This window comes from Cloeon dipterum, chromosome X (genome assembly GCF_949628265.1).
Source record: "Cloeon dipterum chromosome X, ieCloDipt1.1, whole genome shotgun sequence".
In the NCBI taxonomy this organism is placed as follows: Eukaryota; Metazoa; Arthropoda; class Insecta; order Ephemeroptera; family Baetidae; genus Cloeon; species Cloeon dipterum.
Genome location: NC_088790.1, coordinates 7,939,540 through 7,958,971, shown reverse-complemented (window position 1 = coordinate 7,958,971; position 19,432 = coordinate 7,939,540). Strand labels below are relative to the sequence as shown.

General features: G+C 40.8%; 7 protein-coding genes across 8 annotated transcripts; 4 read left to right on the top strand and 3 right to left on the bottom strand.

Moving 5' to 3' along the window:
• The first annotated feature begins 268 nt into the window (after positions 1-268).
• Srp54k (signal recognition particle 54k) lies at positions 269-2,949 on the top strand. The gene is made up of 11 exons (XM_065492947.1): positions 269-483; positions 549-725; positions 807-1,036; positions 1,094-1,244; positions 1,338-1,486; positions 1,544-1,676; positions 1,938-2,066; positions 2,120-2,228; positions 2,280-2,450; positions 2,502-2,597; positions 2,657-2,949. The coding sequence occupies exons 1-11, from the start codon at positions 406-408 to the stop codon at positions 2,803-2,805; spliced, it is 1,572 nt and encodes a 523-aa protein (XP_065349019.1). The 5' UTR covers positions 269-405; the 3' UTR covers positions 2,806-2,949.
• A 353-nt stretch (positions 2,950-3,302) lies between these two features.
• On the top strand, positions 3,303-4,792 carry LOC135945333 (uncharacterized). The gene is made up of 5 exons (XM_065492959.1): positions 3,303-3,514; positions 3,666-3,908; positions 3,960-4,017; positions 4,075-4,347; positions 4,408-4,792. Exons 1-5 carry the CDS (start codon positions 3,393-3,395, stop codon positions 4,615-4,617), a joined length of 906 nt encoding a protein of 301 aa, XP_065349031.1. The 5' UTR covers positions 3,303-3,392; the 3' UTR covers positions 4,618-4,792.
• Positions 4,793-5,095: 303 nt separating this feature from the next.
• LOC135945336 (tubulin-folding cofactor B-like) lies at positions 5,096-6,281 on the bottom strand. Its single transcript, XM_065492961.1, has 5 exons — positions 5,981-6,281; positions 5,771-5,914; positions 5,606-5,699; positions 5,360-5,551; positions 5,096-5,308 (listed from the first exon to the last, which is right to left on the bottom strand). The coding sequence occupies exons 1-5, from the start codon at positions 6,119-6,121 to the stop codon at positions 5,118-5,120; spliced, it is 762 nt and encodes a 253-aa protein (XP_065349033.1). The 5' UTR covers positions 6,122-6,281; the 3' UTR covers positions 5,096-5,117.
• Positions 6,282-6,669: 388 nt separating this feature from the next.
• Positions 6,670-12,213, bottom strand: Set1 (SET domain containing 1). The gene is made up of 9 exons (XM_065492937.1): positions 11,795-12,213; positions 11,643-11,735; positions 10,920-11,536; positions 9,683-10,100; positions 9,454-9,634; positions 8,729-9,394; positions 8,036-8,343; positions 7,591-7,848; positions 6,670-7,529 (listed from the first exon to the last, which is right to left on the bottom strand). Exons 1-9 carry the CDS (start codon positions 12,005-12,007, stop codon positions 7,356-7,358), a joined length of 2,928 nt encoding a protein of 975 aa, XP_065349009.1. The 5' UTR covers positions 12,008-12,213; the 3' UTR covers positions 6,670-7,355.
• A 199-nt stretch (positions 12,214-12,412) lies between these two features.
• Positions 12,413-12,838, top strand: LOC135945342 (cytochrome b-c1 complex subunit 6, mitochondrial-like). The gene has a single exon (XM_065492971.1). It carries the CDS (start codon positions 12,491-12,493, stop codon positions 12,752-12,754), a length of 264 nt encoding a protein of 87 aa, XP_065349043.1. The 5' UTR covers positions 12,413-12,490; the 3' UTR covers positions 12,755-12,838.
• A 428-nt stretch (positions 12,839-13,266) lies between these two features.
• CHOp24 lies at positions 13,267-14,461 on the bottom strand. The gene is made up of 4 exons (XM_065492967.1): positions 14,307-14,461; positions 14,078-14,248; positions 13,686-14,011; positions 13,267-13,475 (listed from the first exon to the last, which is right to left on the bottom strand). Exons 2-4 carry the CDS (start codon positions 14,199-14,201, stop codon positions 13,326-13,328), a joined length of 600 nt encoding a protein of 199 aa, XP_065349039.1. The 5' UTR covers positions 14,202-14,248; positions 14,307-14,461; the 3' UTR covers positions 13,267-13,325.
• Positions 14,462-14,836: 375 nt separating this feature from the next.
• On the top strand, positions 14,837-18,703 carry fabp (fatty acid binding protein). 2 transcript variants are annotated; one of them, XM_065492973.1, is made up of 5 exons: positions 14,837-14,904; positions 15,086-15,209; positions 17,866-18,038; positions 18,098-18,208; positions 18,557-18,703. In XM_065492973.1, the coding sequence occupies exons 2-5, from the start codon at positions 15,140-15,142 to the stop codon at positions 18,608-18,610; spliced, it is 408 nt and encodes a 135-aa protein (XP_065349045.1). In that variant the 5' UTR covers positions 14,837-14,904; positions 15,086-15,139; the 3' UTR covers positions 18,611-18,703. The 2 variants fall into 2 exon arrangements, with proteins under 2 accessions (XP_065349045.1, XP_065349044.1); XM_065492972.1 differs by lacking the exon at positions 14,837-14,904 and having other exon boundaries at positions 15,081-15,209.
• The last annotated feature ends 729 nt before the right edge of the window (positions 18,704-19,432 follow it).

Below are 19,432 nucleotides of genomic sequence, written 5' to 3'. Positions count from 1 at the left end.
TGATATCATTTAAATTCTTTAATTATTATTTTAATAATTTGTGTTTTTCAGTAAACCTAAAATAAAGTGACAGCACACGCACTTTAAATTTAAAAATATTTGCAAATCTTCTACAATATTTGCAATTATCATTTTGTTATTTAAGAAATTGATATTTTTCATAATTAATCTTAAGCGCTGACCCGCTATCAAGGTAGAGGCAATTAAATTAATAATATTTATTGTGGGGTGGCAATATTCATTTTCTTCTGCGTGTTGGCAACACTGGATCGTGGCAGTCGCTAAAGTCGCAGCTGTTGTGTCTGACGTGTTTACTTTCGAGACGTCCATCGTCTGTCTTAGTTCCAAACTCAACTCAGTTTTTCTCATCCCTGTCAGCGCCCTTTGGGGCTCAAATAGGCCAAAATGGTGTTAGCAGACTTAGGTCGGAAAATCACGACCGCCCTGCGGTCCCTGAGCAATGCGACCGTCATCAATGAAGAGGTAAATCGGTGCATACATATGTTTTGACACACTTTAATACACACTGATTGTTTTTATTTTTTTAGGTTTTGAATTCTATGCTAAAAGAGATTTGCGCCGCATTGCTGGAGGCCGATGTGAATATTCGCCTGGTTAAACAATTAAGGGAAAATGTCAGATCCGTAATCGACTTTGACGAGATGGCTGGTGGCCTTAATAAGCGGCGAATGATTCAGACCGCTGTTTACCGTGAACTCGTGAAGGTTAATAAATTTTCGTTACTAAGATTCTCAAGACGATCCTTAAAAATGGTAGTATTTGAAAACGTCTAATTTTGTTTGTAGTTGGTCGACCCTGGAGTGAAGCCTTTCCAACCGACCCGCGGCAGGCCCAATGTCATCATGTTTGTCGGTCTGCAGGGTTCGGGAAAGACGACCACGTGTACCAAGCTTGCTTACCACTACATGAAAAAGAATTGGAAGGCATGTCTGGTCTGCGCTGACACATTTCGTGCTGGCGCCTACGATCAGTTGAAACAGAACGCAACAAAAGCTAGAATTCCCTTCTATGGAAGGTTGGACTTTTGATTAAATTTAATCAAAATTCATCATGTAACAATTTTTAATTCTAGTTACACGGAGTTGGATCCTGTTGTTATTGCTCAAGAGGGTGTAGATCTGTTCCGATCAGAAGGCTACGAAATTATCATTGTGGACACCAGCGGTAGACACAAACAAGAAGACTCTCTTTTTGAGGAAATGTTGGCAGTTTCAAATGCAATTGTACGTGTTTTTAATTATATGCCCAGAAAATTAAACAAATGCAAAATGCCAGGAATTAAATTTGAAATTGATTTTGTAAATGTTAATTTCCAGAGACCAGATAACACTATATTCGTTATGGATGCGAGTATCGGTCAGGCTTGCGAGGCGCAGGCCAAGGCGTTCAAGGAAAAAGTTAGCGTGGGAGCTGTTATCATTACAAAGTTGGACGGCCATGCGAAGGGTGGCGGTGCCCTGAGCGCGTAAGTCTTTACCCCCTTGGCAATCTGTCTGATATCAAACTGACACACAAACTTCAGGGTTGCTGCTACTCAGAGTCCTGTGATATATATTGGTACAGGAGAACACATTGACGACTTGGAATCGTTCAAAACTAAGCCGTTCATTTCCAAGCTGCTCGGCATGGGTGACATTGAAGGCCTGATCGACAAGGTAAAGCCCTGCACATTTTAATTAAAGTTTCCATTACTAACTGACAATATGAACCCCTTTGAAATTTATGAGTTAATTAACCATCATGAATATAGTTGTTTATTGTTCTATGTATGTATAATAATTGCAGTCAATTTAAAAAAATTGTGAACAATGGCATAAAATGACAAGCAGTAACTGAAATTTAAAAAATGGCCACCTTTCTCATATTTTAAAAATCCTGAACACTGAAATTATGTTAAATAATCCGCGTATTTTAAGGTTAACGAGCTGAAACTGGATGACAACGAGGAACTGATGCAGAAGATTAAACAAGGTCAATTTACCTTGAGAGACATGTACGAACAGTTCCAAAACATCATGAAAATGGGTCCCTTCTCCCAAATTATGGCAAGTTCTAAATTGATCGTTCTGGCAAACATGTATTAATCCATTCTCATCAGGGAATGATCCCTGGTTTTTCGCAAGATTTGCTTTCGAAAGGGTCTGAACAGGAGTCGATGGCCCGTCTCAAGCGGCTCATGACAATCATGGACAGTATGAATGATGGAGGTCAGTTTCATTCTGTAAATTGATTGGAAAACTCTAAGCCGTGATTTACAGAGTTGGACCACAGGGACGGGGCGAAATTATTTGGCAAACAGGTCGGTCGGGTAACGAGAGTGGCGAACGGCGCTGGAGTCACCGAGAGGGAAGTGAAGGAGTTGATTTCTCAGTACACCAAGTTTGCCGGCGTCGTGAAAAAGATGGGTGGCATCAAGGGGCTGTTTAAAAGTAATCCAGATAATTATTTACGCGTTGTTGATATCTAACTAATGTTTCAAGATGGTGACATGATGAAGAACGTCAACCCCTCGCAAATGGCTCAACTAAATCACCAAATGGCACGAATGATGGATCCACGAGTATTGCAGCAAATGGGTTACTATTTGAATTGCATTAGTGTAATTTGTTACGCAATTTTATATTCTCAATTCTAGGAGGGATGAATGGCTTGCAGAGCATGATGAGGCAACTGCAGCAAGGAGCAGGAGGAGGTCTTGGGGGACTCGGAAACTTAATGGGAGGAGGCGGAGCTGGTGGTGGTGGCAGCGGCGGTGGTGGTGGTGGAGGAAAACACAAGAAATGATTTCATGCATTGCCGTAAAATTATCTGTTAAAAGTTCACCGCAGATCCTCATTTATTATTTGAAGAGCTGAAGTTGGTACACGACATTTGAAGTGTCACCTTGTAATTTCATATAAAATCAATAAAGGTAAAATAATGTTTTCATCTCCAGCAATTTCATTATGAAGATCTCAGATAAAAATTTAAAACCCAAAAATGCAATCCAAGGAGTAATCGCAAAGAAAGCAGAAATGAATGGTGAAAATCCTTGGAATAATAAATGAATATAATTATATTGTTAAAAATAACCCATCATCGGCTAAAAAGCCAGGCAAGTGCCATTGACGTTCGTATTTGAAGCATTTAAAGCGCTGCGAGGAGCAACCTTGGTAGGCACCTGGCCTGCTGCGCATATGAAATCCAGCTGCTCCCCCACTGGAGGCAATGGGAACTAATGTATAATAACAAAAAGTCGAGTACTGATTGTAGGGGACTAGGGGAATCACCAAGTAGCGCAAGCCAGCGACAGACCGTGACTGGTGATCGACGATCCGACAAAAGTCTCGGAGGCGAGTTTAAATCAGCGTGTCACCTCGACTTCAGCCCAAATGTCTGGAAAAAGCGATGGCTGCTCTACCTTAGAGGAAAACTGCAAAAAAATGCTGAAATCGACGATTTTCCTGGGAAATTACACCGAGCGACGATGGGTGCCTCACATGAACCGATACAAGTTTGTAAACTCATTATGTCATTATTTTTACTGCAGGTGCAGAAGAAATCGCACCATCTCTAAAATGCCTGTTATAAATTTATTTCTTACAGCTAATCAAAGAATATTTCTTGAACAATTTTATAACAAACAAAAATTATTGTTGTTCCAGGGATGTGATTGTATTGTCCAAGTCAGAGACGGAATTGAGAGGAAATTTGTTAAAACTTCGAATGGACATTCATAACAACCACGAATCGATAAAAACTTCGAATATAGTCATTGCCCCCGACTTCACTGTTCTCTACACGATTTTGCCATTTGGATGTCCGTTTGGAAACCATTGGTTCAAAATGAAACACGTGAATATCGATCCAATCGAGAAGGATGTGATTTTTAAGCTTAAAATTGTCAGGTGATGAGGTTATTGCTAATTTTAAACCGTTTATTGATTTAAAAAATATAGGTCGGTAGGCCCAAATGATTTTGCTGATTTATCCAAAGATGAAGCTACAAAGCCAACGGTATAAGAATTTTGCCAACTAAAAAAGGAACTAATTTAGTAAAAAATGCTGTTGAAGGATGATGAAGCTGAAATGCTCTGGTCAGATGTGATGCAAAGACTGCAATTCGCCCTGTCTGTGACCAACGTGGTGCACTGTCTGAGAATAGCCCTGCTAGCAATCATGACAGTCGGAATGGGTGCATTCATAGCTGTCAAGTCACTTGCAATGTTCAGCCTCGGCTTCATACGAGAAGTGTCAATTCTGATAAGATCGTCAACCCCCCTCTTGCTAGGAGTTTCCAACGTGATTGCCAAAATTTTTGGTGCAATATTTATTCTCATCTCAATGGTATAGAAAAGATTTAACTAATAATGAAGAGTGCCACTATAGAAATTTATTTTGCGATAGGTCTGGAAAGACCTTTTCTACTTGGCCAGAAGAAAGTTTGATCCAGAAGGCACCCCAGCGCAAGGAGGCAACACGGTGCGACCCCAAGTTCCTGCTCTAACATTTTATAACTCATCATACAACACTCCCCTTTCACGAAACATGGCTCACTATCGTCAGTACACACGACATCAGAGCGGTGTCGTCATTACTGAGCTGCCAAATGATTAATTCAGCTTTCTAGGCAGCTCTGTGTATGTTATGCTGTGTTTAAAACAATTTTATGACTCTTTATGTGGTTCAGAGGTTTTATTTAGAACATCTTGTCCAAAGCCACCATATAATATATGTTGCTTTGATTGTGCAGTGAAAAATCCAATCGAAATAAAAATGGTGATTAAAATTATGACTATATACCGCATTCATAAAAGACTACTTACCAACTACATTAATTTCAAGTTATAATTTTTTATGAAGAATTTAATTAATATAAACCAAACATAAATTATTATATTATCAGACCAGTAGTTTTGAGGGTCATAAAAGTTGCTAGTACAAATTAAGGCACGAGAACTGTATCAGATGCAAAGTAAATGCTGTTGAAATGCTGCCATTGAATACACTGGCAAACATAACACGCCCTCAAGCAATTTTTCCAATAAGATGCAAGAGAGCTACTAGCTATTATTTTTTAATGGTAAGAAATTAGTTCGATCAGAATTTTGAAATCCTTAAATTTCGTCTACCTCAAAAGGATCAATTTCAGGAAAGTCCCCGACTGTGACATAGCTAACTTTGACAAAACTGCCGTATTTTGGAGGACAGGTAAAATACCTTTGACCCTCGACACTCCCATCATTCTTGCCGCAAGGCTCGTCCAGTTTCACTCCAACCCAAACTCCAGGTTTGAAATGGACGTTTCCTGGAGTTTGATTGTCAATTTTTGATAGAATATAAATTGTTTTTCACTTACCGACAAACATAACCTGCCCCCTTCGTGTTGGCTGCTCTGGAACTGCGACCTGACATCTGTTTCCAACACCAATTTTGCTCGCCAACTCAGCTTCAAGAAGGGCAAGAGCCTCTCTTTCCTGCCTCAGCTGCTCTTCCCGAGCTGGATCAAATTTGCCTATTTTGTTTCTCGCAAGATGAGCCCTGACGGTGTCTGCAAAAAATTATTCATTTTATACCAATTTAGAAGGCCATAAAATTTTCAAACCTCCTCTCTCAGCATATTTCTCAGCAGAAAGTTCAAACTTTTGCACTTCAGAGGAGTTTATGTCAAAATCAAATTTTGGGGCAACATCAGCAACCTACAAAAATACAATGTTTTGGCAGTTTTTCAACTTTGCAGTCGTCATCTTTCCCCTGAGAATTTACTTACGAAAATGACCATGCCACTATCTACAGGGTATGATCCCAGAAGTCGGTTATTATCGTCCAACAGGCAAACACGGTTTCCAGCCTTGTCCAAGACTGTCAGCTGCATCGACCCGGCACTGGCACCTGTCATCAACTCGAGCTTGCACTGCAATTTTGAGAACGAATCAAGGTGATAATATAGACATTTTGTAAAAGTTGCCTCATAACTCACTTTAAGGTCTGCAATTGTGATGCCTCTGGCAAAGCTTTTCTCAGCACTGTACGTGCTTGAAGTGGAGACTGAAACAAATACTTTCACAAAATCGGTGTTGATCACGCTCACACTTCCTTCTGCAACGTCCATGGGCTCCATTCTCGAATCAAGTTTGTGAAAGTTCAAGATTTTAACGTTTCTGTCTAAAATTCTGAAATAACTGCCGTGGGTCTGGTCTGAGCGAGAGCCGGGTTCTTGGTTTTTGAATTTGGATAGCTTTTCAAGTCAACAGAATTCTCTCTTGGTCTCTTGCTAGTCAAAGTCAAAACATCAGGAGGTGCGAGGGGCGTGTTCGCAGCGACTGTTCGGTGGAGGGGTCAACCCACGTGCTGCTGTTATGTGTATTATATTATATGCTTAGTCCCCATTCAGGCTGATTCAGGCGTCAGCCCGTTAAAAAACTCAAAATATAGATGATGATGATAGTAGGATCTAAATTAATACGTGCCGCATCAAACGATATTACTAAATTGTAAAAAATTAAGAACGTTTTGTGATAGAAAGTAAAATATGTATAAATATATATTACGAAACAAAATGTTTTCTCAGCTGCGGGCATTTTAATCTTATAGACTGTTCCAACGTTAAAAAACAGAAAAATGAAAAAGCCAGTAGAGGTTTACAATTGTTTCCAATGAAAGTTCACGTTGTCATTTTTTACAAAAGTACATCATTTTATTTCCTTTCTTCACTTGCAATTTAAAAATGCCAAATTTACTTAAACAACAAACTTAAATAAAGGTGCTAATTTTGACAAAACAGCGTGGTAAAACATAGTGGAGTTCTGGAAAGCGTTTAAGACTCAACCTTGAAAGGATTGCCTCAGGAATAATTGTGGCCAATGAAGGTTTTATATTTCCTAAAAGGAATTGAAACATACTGACGGTCTATTCAGCCATTTAGGTAGATATGGTCAAATCTTAAATTAATGGTCCGAGATAATAATATAATAAACTATTTGTGCAAAATTATTTACAGAGCAAACATAATACTAGCTTTATTAAAAAGGTCAATTTTTTAGGAAGGCGTCAATGTTTAAATTCCAAAGTGAAAACTTTTATCCCAATTGTAAAATCAAAGCGGGAACTAGGCCAACAAGGAGGTCCAATCAGCCTGGTGATGTCACAAGAAATTTTTAGATTGTAACGTTAAAATCTGACACTCTCTAGATAGTCAATTTTTTTGGTTATACTGGAACATACTAGTTACATGATTTACATGTGGGCAACCACACCAAGGCTTAATTCTTAAACGCCATCACAGAGGAAACTTCTAGAAACACTAGTTGATCACAGTGTAACAAATCGATTTGCATCTCAATACATATAAAAAGTCAGTTGAGGTAACCCCTGCATTGAGGTGCACCACACAAACACTTGATCTTGTCCTCCTCCAGCGGAAATTTGTAGTCATAGGTGATTTCGTCATTGATGTTGATCTGCTGCTTCGAGTATATGACTATTTTCTTGTGGCCTTCAATGGTGATGATTTTGGCATAGCAATTCGGCTGGAAGGAGAAGTAGAAATTGATGATTAATCTAGAAATTATTACATCACGTCAAACTCACATTGCAGGAGTGATTGATGAACCTGGCCAGGTTGCCGCACTTGGTTGCGTCGATTATATTTTCTGTGTCTATCCTGAACAGGTATGAGCTACCGATTCCTTTGGCCTCGTACTGCCCCTCTCGTAAGTCAGCGACGACAGGCCTGACCATTTGGCCAACGTATTCTATCACCATCTCATCAGCAGCGATCGGTTCAAGAGCAAACAACCCCCAATCGTGAATAGAGGACTTGGCGAATTTAAGTTGCTTTTTCCGGAACTGCAATACAAAAAGCAAGCATAAAACATAAGATTTAAATGGTGAGCTAGTAATATATCATTGTAGGGGATAGCGGCATTTTAATCATTACAAAGACAAATTAAAATTGACAAAAATATAGTACCAAAAACAAAATTGTAAAATCGCAAAACTTTTTAAACTGATTTAGATGCAATCAATATCAAACCTTGAGTTGGTTAAATTTGAGGAGATCAGAGTCGGTGTCGATGCCGAGGGCGGTGAGCAGCCGGCGTTGGTTGCTTCTAGCTTCTCTGCTAATCGACTGCATTTTCATGGCCTTTGGCAGATGTTCAGGCAGGACGACAGTCTCTACCGTCTCCACCTGCTTTCTTCCAAAGTGGTACTTTGTTCTTGCCTTCTCCACACGATCTATCTTGTAGAAGCCCTCTGTCCGTGCACAGCCGCTCTGGTGTACCCTCTGCTCTTCACGTCTGCGCTTCTTTGCAGCGCTGGGTGCTAGATTCAAGTCTGTCAGTGCTCAGAAGTCAAGGATAAAATCAAAATTAGAAATATTTAATGCAAAAGTTGATGGAAATCCATTTTTTAAGGCTTTGCGTTTTGTACTATGATTTTAAATTTGGAATAAAATATATTTTGACCACAATTTTTGAGAAAATAGCACAAACAGTTAATTTAGTAAGGGAAGGTTTCAAAGTTGCGTGATGCAGCGTCAGTTACAAGATGATGAGATGATTGAGTATACCTCGACCCTCGACTAATAATGCTTTTAACATTTTGACGTCATAATAGACACATTTGGCAAACTAATCCAAAATACACGTGATTCCCTCCCACTAAAATTAAAAAAATGAACTTAAAATAAAGAATGGAATGTGGTAATGTAGTTTGAAAAGGATATTTGGATGATCAACCCAGTGGGTGTTATTCAGCCATTCGTATTTCTCTGAGGTGAGCAGCATGTCGTAGCTCTTCTTCATGAGCGCGATGTCCTCGTCGTCAACACCTTGTGTAAGGAATTCGTAAAGAGCACCAAATTCCGCGGCCTGGTTGCGAGGTTTGAAAGTAACAGATGGATGGATAGGCGGCGGTGTCATCGGCCTTGGCAACGGCCTCTTCTTCTCCTCCACCAGGGGCCGTTTCTTGGGCTTTGGCGGTGTCTGCACTGGGGCGGTGGTGTAACCGTGGTCGTTGCTGAAGCCTTGCTTCCGCTTAGTGCCTTCGTCCGGTGGAAGAGAGTAACAGTGGTCCATGGCCACGGTCGCCTCTCGCTCAGTAGGAGATGCGGCCTCGGGACTAGCGGCCTCTTTGACATACTCTTCTGTCTCACTCGCTTCATCTGTCTCCTCATCAAGGTCAGGTACAGAAACAGGTGCCACTGCGGCTGGTGAGGCTGCAGCGACTTCAGGCGTGGTCTCTCTTCTCTCAACAACGGGTTTGGCAGCAGTTTCATCCACTTCCATTTTCTCCTCTGTGGGAAGAGACTTAACAAGAACTTCAGGTTCTTCTTCCACCTCCTTATCACTTTCATCGGATTCCGTTTCTGAATCATCATCACTGCTTTCATCTGAAATATGATTAGCACATGATCAGAATTTGCGGAAATTGTTAAAGGAAAAAGGTTACCTTCAGATGAACTGCTGCTACTGCTACTAGAGCTGGAACTTGAGCTATCTTCACTTGATGATGGGAGTCGAGCAGTTCTTCGCTGCCGCGGCGGCGACATTGGCTCCGGCGACGTTCTCCTAACAACATCTTCATCCTCCTCTTCCTTTCTCTCCTCCGGCTCTGGAGACTTCTTCTTTCTCTGTGTGCATGACGTCAGCAAACAAAAAGATATTAGTGAGTTCCTCACCCTAAAAGATGGCATTTTTGGCATTGTGGCACGAATTCCCAGGCCCATTGAATCGGGTTCTGGAGGCAGTATGGGACGATCCTCCTCTTTGGTCTGCGCTTGTTCCGCCGCAGCCCACCATTGATCAAAAGTCTTGTAGGCAGTGTACTCGATCATCTTTTTGTGCAAATCGCGCTCAAGAATGTCTCTCAGCTCGTCGACCATGGCCTCGACAACTGCACAAACCACGTTCGCGTGTTTCTTTCTTCGGTTCACCCACCATGGCAGGGTGGCCTTTTCTTTCGGAGGCGGCGGAGGTGGTGGCACAACAGGCGGTGGAGCAACGTGAGCGTAATATTGGAAGTAAGGGTCATAGAAGCAAGGCAGGAAGGTTGGAGGCTCTGGAATCATCTCTGATGAGGCGTCGTTTCCAACAGGCCTACAAAATATTTCCGGTTTTGATATATAAAAGAATTACTTGCGTTTTCTTGAAATTGAAATTTACCAAGAAACAGTTAAAAATTGAAATTTAAGTTGTGACGTTGAAGCATTATATATTTTGATGCAAAAGAGCAAAGAAAATGGGATAGGCTGGTAGCATGATTGATACAGACGATTCACATTAAAATTAACGTCGAGTGTGGTTAGATTATCGCATGATATCAATTTTCTTGTTAAAACATAATAAAGTTTCAGCGAGCTGTACGCTGGCGAGGACTCACTGATACATCATATAATTCTTAGCAATTATTTATTGACTTGAGTTCAAAACTTTTTTACCAGTGGCCTTTCAACAAGCTAATAAAAGGTTAGAGGGGATTTGCAAAGTAGCTTACTTATACAAGGAGGAGGATATCTATTCACTGTCCTTATAACACTGTTCGGGCTAAATCAAGTTTCATTATACAGGACGCTAAAATTATAAACCTGCTTCGCGCATGTTTTTGATGGTTAAATTGAAATCTTTTAGCTTTAAATGGAAGTCGATTGGGAATGAAAATATTATTATTTCTTCTAGGTAACATGAGACAAATAATATATTGGTATCTAATTTTAGTGGATGATGGAAAGGCGCGGAAATGAACTTCTGCCATATTCGCAGGTTAGAAATTTGATGGACATGTATCAATTCAACCAATATAGAAGACAACCTGGTCTTAAGAACGTTTTTAAGAGATGAATTTCCTTTCAACGTCAGGTTTTAATCAACACAACAGAAGTTATTAAAAATTATTGTGATAGGATGAAACAAACTAACCCTGTTGGACTCAGGCTGGCCAAACTCATACGATCGTCCTCATTGCACCATTTTTTGTACTCCTCAGGGCCGAGGAATGGACTCGGAGGAGGAGATGATTCCTCCGGTGGAGGCGGCGGAGGCGGAGCGGGCGCGGCCTCCGTGGGGAGGGGAGGCTCGTCGAGTGCAAGGGCTCCCCCTCTGAGCAACAGTTGAATTCTGGTATCCAAGTCCAACGACTCTTCCTCAGGTGGCGGTGGCTCGGGCTGCCAGCACCCCCATTGAGGAGGAGGTGGAGGGGCACCGTAAGCTGCAGTGGGCGGGGGAGGCGGCTGCTGCGGCGTTTGGTGCTGAGGGGTCGGCGGTGGTGGAGGCGGCGGTGTCGGGGGAGCCTCCGGGGGTGGAGATGGCCGACGCTGAGGCTCTGTTAGCGTTTGGAACAAGTGCCGGCATTGCTCGCCAAATGGGTCAAGTGTCACAGCCAGCTCCTTGCCCATCACGGACGTTTCGTTCAAGCGGGACACGCAGGCTCTCGCACCTTTGGGAGACACGAAAACCACCCTGGCTAGCCCTAAGTGTTTTTTAGTGTGTGGATGGTAATAGATGAACAGTTCTTCCACTTCACCACACTTGCGAACCTGAAAATTGATTTCATAAATGTGAGCAAACTTTGTTTAGTTCTGATCTTCAGAAATGGTGGGAAATCAAAAATATTCTGATCAGAATGCAACGTGCTATGCTCACCAAATCTGTAAGGAAAGCCTTATCAATGTTATCATTCAAATTGCAAATTGTGACTTCCAAAGGTGGAGGCTCTCCAACATAATCTTCGTCGATCTGAAAATAAGCGAATGTTTCAGTGCAATTTTCATTTAAAAATTCTGAAATTTTTAAACCTTGAATCGCGGCACTGGCAAATCCATAACCTCCATGCGGGTCCAAATTTTGGTAAGCGCGGACCGAGGATCTCTGGGCTGTATGGGAGGGGCTGTTCTATCGTCAGGGATCCCATTATAACGATAAATTTTTTGGGCTCCTTTCGTGATAAATGGGTCCGAAAGAAGTTTGTAGTTGCGGCGAACCGCGGGCGGCCGCTGTTGATTCTCCATTTGTAAACAAACAAACACGCCACCTCAAAGGAACGTTTGGGCCCTTCAACCGGGGGGCGGTCTTGGCGCAAGAGGGCCCCCGAAGGGCCCAGACTCTTAATGTGAAGCCCTCGGAAAAGGTTTGTACGGAAAAAGGGCTAAAAAAGGTCGACTTTCAAGAGGGAACACATTGAAATCGGTCACTGTTGGCAGAACTACCACCTTAACCGTAAACCGTATTAGTGAATTTTTTGACTTGCTTGCAACAAAAATAAAAATCTGAAAAATCTCACAGCTGATGATTTTATTTTTCACTAAAAAACAATGGCTACTAAAAAATTTAAATCATTTATTGTAAAAGTGAAATTCTATTTCGTCGTTTTGTTGTATTTTAAAGCTCTTTTCGAGCTTCGTGTAATAGACTCGCGTAGTGCGCAGGCCTCTCTCCTTAGGTCGCCATATTGGATCTCTGCAGCCAAAAAGCTCAGCCGAGTCTGCACAAAAATGCCCCTCTTTGGATTTTTCAAGCCGGTCAAAGTTGCCAGGGCGCAGGAGGCTGACGATGAGTTGGTTGACCCTCAAACCTTGCTAAGGGGAAAGTGCAGCGAGGAAGCTGGCATCGCTGCTCTAAAGGAACGGTATGAAGCGTGCAATGACCGGGTCAACAGCAAGAGTCGCACGACCGAAACCTGTGTTGAGGAACTTAGCGATTTTCTTCACGCCCTGGACGCTTGCGTAACCAAGACCTTGTTCAGCCATCTCAAGTAGAAGATCAAGTCATTGTTCCACTGTTGTTGATTTATGTACATAATAGTTCATTACAAAAATATACCACGAATGGTTTAAGACCAACATACAATCACCTCTGTCTTGGGAGCTTTTAGAATTGCTTTGGTAAATTTCAAAATACATTTAACATTTTGATAAAAAAAATATTATTCTAAAGGCTCACGAACGGAATACTGTATTTTTCATCTTACCTTCTAAAGACTTTTGATAACAATGATTTATTTTTAAGTCAATAGAAGTATGGGGGACTCAAACTTTCCGCTCACTCACACTTCTCGCTCTGATGGTAAAAATTTATGTCAAGTGCGAGTCTTCCAAATTTATCTTTAATAAAAAGGGCTGGAGTTTACAGCAGACATGAGACTCGCCTAATTTGGACAGTTTTTTTAAATCCTGAAAAGTATCACAATTTTTCTCGAAATCAGTATTAAATTAGGTGCGAATTTATAGGGGCTGCAGGGTTGTTTTCATGCCTTGAGAAAAAAGCACTATTTATGAATCAAAACAACAAGGCATTAGTTTATTCAGTAATACAAAGATGGGAAGTCTTTTAGACCACTCTTCTGACCTCGAAGAATCGCTTGAGGTAGAGGACCTGACCAAGAGTCATAGCTACAAGAACAAGCGCTTCAAAGAAGCTCCACATCACGACTCTTGAGTTTGTGCTCTCGTTAATGCTGCGGTGAATTCGATCACGTACCTAAAAAATTGATAGTAGGATTCATTTTTAAAAGGGAAATAAAAATGGGACAGACGAGGCAATAGACCTAACTTGAACAAAATAATTTGATGCCTATATTTTGGAAAACAAATAATCAAAATATTGACAAAATAAGAAGGGAAGGCCAGCTCTAAGCATGCAGCCATAAAAGCTATTATTATTGCATTAGTATTTAAATATAAGACAAACCTGCATATATTCCTGCTCATGCTTCACACCAGTGAGTGTGCTGCTGAGCTCCCTAATCATATCATCTAGCTTGTTGTGGTGTGCATCTGTGTCTTCGGAAGCTTCTTTAGGTGCTTCACCAATGTCCATATTGAAGAGCACCACCTTGGGAGTCATGGTGCTCATCTGGTTGCTGAAGCAGTAAGTATAGACTCCAGTCACGTGGGCGGCGAAGGTGTATTTTCCACTCGTCTCTCGTTCACCCTGGTAGATCACCCTTCCATCTGGTCCCACAATTTTGACGTCAATGTCCAGAAATCCACCCTCGGCGATTTCAAACATGAGACCTGTCAAGAGCCGGTGTTATGAACATATTGCAATATTGTTATTTGTTATTTTTCTCCTATCATTACCCATTTTGGTGCCAGCTTCAACCTTGTCGAAAAAGCATTCCTCTGCATGAGCATCAACCGTGATAAAATAGGCCTCAGCTGCCCCGCTAAGGGCGGCCACCACAAGAAGGGCCGGGACCCACATCACCACCAAGCCACGTCAGCCGACTCGAATTTTCGCCCCAAGGCTGACTGAAATTAAAATTGTCGTTGGCCCAGTTCTGCAAAGATATTTTTGAACTCAATTTACCTGATAGCCTGTGAAATACCGAGAAATTTACAAAATTAAGGGAGAAACTTGTACAATAACAATGCTGTGGGTGATTATTAGTTTTCTTTCTCGGCGGTAGATGTCATCATTGAAATTTAGAGACGTGTACATTTTCTGGGTAAAAACCGGTACGAAATGGTTACTACTTTTCTGTGACTCAAACCGATTCAATGATTTTAAAAATTTATTTTAAAATTAAGCTGCATTTTTTGGTTTCATTTTTAATTTGCAAATATGCCGCTTCCCCTTCTACCAAAAATTAACTCGTTGCAGCAATAATTGGGTTACATTCTTGAAGCTTGAATCAGAAAAATTTCAAAATTCTAAATTTTGGTTGAATCCACATTTTGCTCAATTTAGTTCTGGTGATTTTTTTAATTAAACCGGTGAGTAAACAGAATACAAAGCCCTTGCACACTTACAGAATGTGATTGGCTGTAAGCGTAGCTTGCACCCACCACGGGCCAGGCCTGCGCTCATGCTCATACGTTCATCCTTTGCATTAATACAGATCGCTGAAAAATCCCCTCTCCACTGCGTTTCACATTGAAATTGAAGAGCCGGCAGCTACGGGTTAGACATCACCAAATGTTTTTGACTATCGATATAAATCGATATATATCGTCCGAAAAAATATCGATGTTAAAATATCGTCCTATATAACCTATGTTTAGCCACAAAAAACATCGATAAATATCGTCAGAAAAAATATCGATATTAAAAATCGATTTTTATTTGGCCATGTCTACTACGGGTTAAGAGCCGAATTTCGATTTACTTCATTGTCAGCTTCGCAGCAATCAACAAGCAACATGGACTTCCTGGGAAAGAAATACAAGCTGGAGAAGAGCGAAAACTTCGATGAGTACATGAAGGCACTTGGTGAGAATCCTCTCTCAGATTTTCGCAAATTACTTAAGCCGGCTCTGTAACCCCGCCTACCAAGACTGGTCTATCTCGAACTAGACGACTCTTTGCATTTTTCTCCCTTGGGTTTGTTAATGCGTCCAATTTTCATCAAAATCCGCACCCTGTGTGTGCTGATGTTTCGTCTGGCATTGCGATGCGCGTGAACTTCATAACGCGTTTAATTATATTTGCCGAATTCACTCCCCTTTCAGCAGAGATTTCACGCTGAGGGTGCCATAATGTAGACTTGCTTGCGCTTGCCGGGTGGCGTGACCTGACAGGAGCGAGCCTGTCACGCCACCACCGGACCCCGCCCTTCCCTTTGTTCCCAGGCAACGCGTCGCGTCCGCAGCATTCAATTTACCAAATTGCCCGATGAGAAATTAATTATTTTAACTCATGTGAATATTTCTTTGATATAATTTCTGCTCATTTCGTGATTAGTTCTATTTTTTCGTTATCATCCTTTAAATATAAATTGTAAAATAATTGTTAGACGTCCCTTTTTTATTACCTAAATTTAAAAATCATCACGTTTGCTCTTTTGTTACGTAAAAAATTACCAAACACTTCGAAATAATTTCATAATATAGATTGCAATGCTACCCAGAAGTTTGCCTCCCTCTTGAAATTTGTCACGTGAACTTTAGTCGTGCTATAACGACTATGTAAGATATCGTATTCGCGAATGAAGTTTAATCTGCATCTGCACGCAGGCCAGGTGTTGTCAGATTATTCCGTTTGGATTAAGTGGCGTGTGCAAGTCGCATAATAGCCGATAATAGCATGGTTCTTTTCCGCGAAAGCTGCTTGCACGTGGTTAGGGGGAAGTAAACGAGTAAAATTTGCGTGGCAAGACAGGAAAATTACACATTAAATCCATATTACGTCTGTTACGCTAAATGTAATGAAAGTATAGCGAGTTGCAAAATGAAATCTTTTTCTAAACACTCTGATTAATTTATAATTTTACGAGTACTTCGAAAAAAACGATAACTTTATTATCTTATCCTTATGCTCGCCTGGAAATTATTCTTAAAATAATAATTGAAAGAGCTTGGTTGTTTTTAATTACAGCTAATAAAAATTGCGCCTTCAGACCAATGGAAAATCTCAACAGCAAATAGTGCGCTGCGCGTTTTGTTTTACAATGAACATTATGTTATTCACTTAAAGAAATTCAGGTCATTTTGCATTGGATTCTTTGGCGTACAAAGCCAAGTTTGCTGCGGTTTGCCAGCACGTTCACACATCCTCTGCTCATATGATCAGCTCTCTCGCTTGACTTCACAAGTATTCGTGGTGAAATAGGAAAAAACAAAACGTTGTTGGCTCTGTCGCTTCTCTCCCGTTTCAAAACTGTTACTCACGTGATCCAGAATGACCAAAGCAGCCCACGCCGGAATTTTTACCCTTTTTATACCTGGGCTCAATCGTGAGTAACATAATTTCATGTTTTTATGAATCAACTGAAAAGTGCTCGAACGTTAAATTTGTTCACATCTTCAACTGAGCTCTTTGTATGAACATTTTCTTGGTCACATTTTAACCTAAATATTGTCTATTCCCGGCTGTAAAAACTATGTAACAATTAAGAAAGTTTCAGATCATTTTTTTGTGCTATAAAATAGACACTTAGGCTACAACGAGTGGGATGATGACTTAGCAATCCCTTTGTGCAATCTTGTTTGTTCAACGATCATTCGCATGATGAATCATCACCGTCCGCTTGAACTGATTGTAAAAAAATCTGGCTTATTAGTAATACGACACTATGTTATTTCATTTCAAGCGACTAAAACCGCACGCAGAAATTATGTATTCACAAACTGTGTAGGAACGTTCGATGCGCTCATCCGGTCGAGTAGGGGAAAGTATGATGCACGCGGCTATTATTCTTTGAGGAAGTGTCTTATCCTGTATACGTGCAATGCTGTTAGTTTTTGGTTATCATTTAAAATTCAAACAATATTTATTATTGTTTCCAAAGTAACGGTTTATATAGAATTATCAATTCCCTATCTTTTTTAACATGCTGGCTTTTCTCGTGACAAGCCAGAAAACACATTAAGATGAGGGTAGTGTAAATTTATCTTCATCAAATAATTTAAGAGCATTTTGTCGTCAATTGAGGCACTCGAGTTAGAAACAATCAGTGCAGAGAGCATTACAACGTTTATCTCAGTTTATTTTGAACCAATTATACCAGATTGCGCGCTATCTGGTCCGATGTTCAAACATCGCGTCGAGCAACATTATATTTGAACAATTGTAATGAATGATGGCATTATTGGTGCCAGTCATTATGCCCGATACATTTGGTCGCGCGACGTCTCAATCAGCTTCACTTAATCGGCTGCCAGACGGAATTTTTTCTCACACACACGCAGGCACCGAAAGCATAAAGGAGAGGATCACATGACAAGGCCCGCAGCCGCCGCGTCGATTCAATTTCCATCGCTCTCTTTCTGTCTCTCTCTTCTCTCACAATAGCAATTATTGCGGCCACTCAATGGAATGTCCTATCGAGTCCGTTTAGCGAGAGCGAGCGGGCAATATATTGCGCCTAATGCGATTGCCCAAATTGCCCCTTGGTCTGTCGGCTGACCTTTGGCCCTGAATGTTGTAGGCGTCGGTCTGGTGACCCGCAAGATGGGCAACGCCGTCTCGCCGACGGTTGAGCTGCTGCAGGAAGGCGACACGTTCACTCTGCGCACCACCTCCACTTTCAAGAACACCGAGATCAAGTTCAAGAACAACGAGGAGATCGACGAGGAGACCGCCGACGGCCGCAAGTGCAAGGTTGGCCGCGCACCGCATTTAAAATTCGGTGATAATGCCATTTTGACTCGTTTTCTCAGTCTTTGCTGACCCTCGAAGGCAACAAGCTGACCCAGGTGCAGAGGAACGTCAAGGAGGGTGAGAAGGAAACCGTCATCGTCAGAGAGTGGAGCGCCGATGAATTGAAGACGGTTCGTTGTTTTTTTTTCAAAATCTTGAATCCTTTAGAAATTAATATTCGTACTTGAGACATGACGTTTGAAGAATTTTCCCTATTAGAATTTTAAATTGGAAGATTGATGCTGTAAGGGCCCATTTCAGCGTCCCCCAGCAGCGCTGCTGGTCAAGCGGCACGTGCTGACAAAAAATACGACAGACGGTCTAAATTAAAACAGACTTGTGAAGTCATGAAGTGTACAGTCATGCGCTTGGGTGCACGAAAGTGTGCAGATGTCGGCCATTTCATTTTTGAAAAAATAAACGCCGAGTTCTACGAAGATATAAATTCACTCATGTGTCATATCTGTTTATTGTTGCAGACCCTTACAGTTGGTGACATCGTTTGCGTCAGGGACTACAAGGTGGTTGCCTAAGCGTCCCCCCAAAAGTACAAGCTTCTTTGTACGCCGATGACAAAACTAATAAACTAATGCATCACCCATCCTTGTGATAATATAACAAAAGAATTTACTGGTTGTTTTAATTGTCGATTCCAAATTTTAACTTTGTTGGTAAATTTGGAAATATTGTGTCATTTGACTTTCTGGGTATACGCATCCAGTAATCTTTTCATAAACTCAACCAAAATCTTTATCAAAATACATATATAGCACAATACACGTTCACTCAGTTCATCTCTTACAAGTTTATTCTTAGGCTAATTAGATTTTAACTTGATCCGTTCATTTTTTATACAATCTACGAGATGACATAAAATAAACAGCTATGACGTGATCGCTTGTTAGTAACTACTGGCGCCTGCATCTCGCTTGGCGGCTCGCCCAAGTTTATCAAAGGGACGGAGCAGAAAAAATGATTTGTACATATTTAACTAGAGATAAGATAAAGTATATAAAAATCAATTTATCTCTTCATGTTTGAAATATTATGTACTCCAGACTAGTGAGAGTAACTGTCAAGCTTATTTGAGTCTTTATTTTTTCCGCTGTTCATGAAGCGAAAACGCAATTTTTCTTTAAGTATCGCAAAATATGATGCAATTCTTGTTTTTATAATTAATAATTATTACTGCGATTGCTTTATAGGCAGCTAACAGGTGTACTAATTTGAAGCTCTATTGCGTAGAGTTGAGATTTTTGTAGGTTAATTCTTTAAAATATACAGTATACAGCACAACCCTTAAAGAAGAAAAATTATTTAAATTTTGATGAGATTTGTTTGACTCCAATGAAACT

Excerpts from the sequence above, each read along its gene's own strand:
- Srp54k (XM_065492947.1), top strand. The coding sequence starts at position 406 with ATGGTGTTAGCAGACTTAGGTCGGAAAATCACGACCGCCCTGCGGTCC. Across the intron at positions 1,487-1,543 it reads GGTGGCGGTGCCCTGAGCGC|GGTTGCTGCTACTCAGAGTC; the intron begins GTAAGTCTTTAC and ends CACAAACTTCAG. Across the intron at positions 1,677-1,937 it reads TTGAAGGCCTGATCGACAAG|GTTAACGAGCTGAAACTGGA; the intron begins GTAAAGCCCTGC and ends GCGTATTTTAAG.
- LOC135945333 (XM_065492959.1), top strand. The coding sequence starts at position 3,393 with ATGTCTGGAAAAAGCGATGGCTGCTCTACCTTAGAGGAAAACTGCAAA. Across the intron at positions 3,515-3,665 it reads CCTCACATGAACCGATACAA|GGATGTGATTGTATTGTCCA; the intron begins GTTTGTAAACTC and ends TTGTTGTTCCAG. Across the intron at positions 4,018-4,074 it reads ATGAAGCTACAAAGCCAACG|GATGATGAAGCTGAAATGCT; the intron begins GTATAAGAATTT and ends ATGCTGTTGAAG.
- LOC135945336 (XM_065492961.1), bottom strand. The coding sequence starts at position 6,121 with ATGGAGCCCATGGACGTTGCAGAAGGAAGTGTGAGCGTGATCAACACC. Across the intron at positions 5,915-5,980 it reads TCACAATTGCAGACCTTAAA|TGCAAGCTCGAGTTGATGAC; the intron begins GTGAGTTATGAG and ends TCAAAATTGCAG. Across the intron at positions 5,309-5,359 it reads GGGGCAGGTTATGTTTGTCG|GAAACGTCCATTTCAAACCT; the intron begins GTAAGTGAAAAA and ends ATCAAACTCCAG.
- Set1 (XM_065492937.1), bottom strand. The coding sequence starts at position 12,007 with ATGGAGAATCAACAGCGGCCGCCCGCGGTTCGCCGCAACTACAAACTT. Across the intron at positions 11,736-11,794 it reads TGCCAGTGCCGCGATTCAAG|ATCGACGAAGATTATGTTGG; the intron begins GTTTAAAAATTT and ends GCTTATTTTCAG. Across the intron at positions 7,849-8,035 it reads TCAAATTTAACCAACTCAAG|TTCCGGAAAAAGCAACTTAA; the intron begins GTTTGATATTGA and ends TTTGTATTGCAG.
- LOC135945342 (XM_065492971.1), top strand. The coding sequence starts at position 12,491 with ATGCCCCTCTTTGGATTTTTCAAGCCGGTCAAAGTTGCCAGGGCGCAG.
- CHOp24 (XM_065492967.1), bottom strand. The coding sequence starts at position 14,201 with ATGTGGGTCCCGGCCCTTCTTGTGGTGGCCGCCCTTAGCGGGGCAGCT. Across the intron at positions 14,012-14,077 it reads TGAAGCTGGCACCAAAATGG|GTCTCATGTTTGAAATCGCC; the intron begins GTAATGATAGGA and ends GGCTCTTGACAG. Across the intron at positions 13,476-13,685 it reads ATGAGCAGGAATATATGCAG|GTACGTGATCGAATTCACCG; the intron begins GTTTGTCTTATA and ends TCAATTTTTTAG.
- fabp (XM_065492973.1), top strand. The coding sequence starts at position 15,140 with ATGGACTTCCTGGGAAAGAAATACAAGCTGGAGAAGAGCGAAAACTTC. Across the intron at positions 18,039-18,097 it reads CCGACGGCCGCAAGTGCAAG|TCTTTGCTGACCCTCGAAGG; the intron begins GTTGGCCGCGCA and ends TCGTTTTCTCAG. Across the intron at positions 18,209-18,556 it reads GCGCCGATGAATTGAAGACG|ACCCTTACAGTTGGTGACAT; the intron begins GTTCGTTGTTTT and ends TTATTGTTGCAG.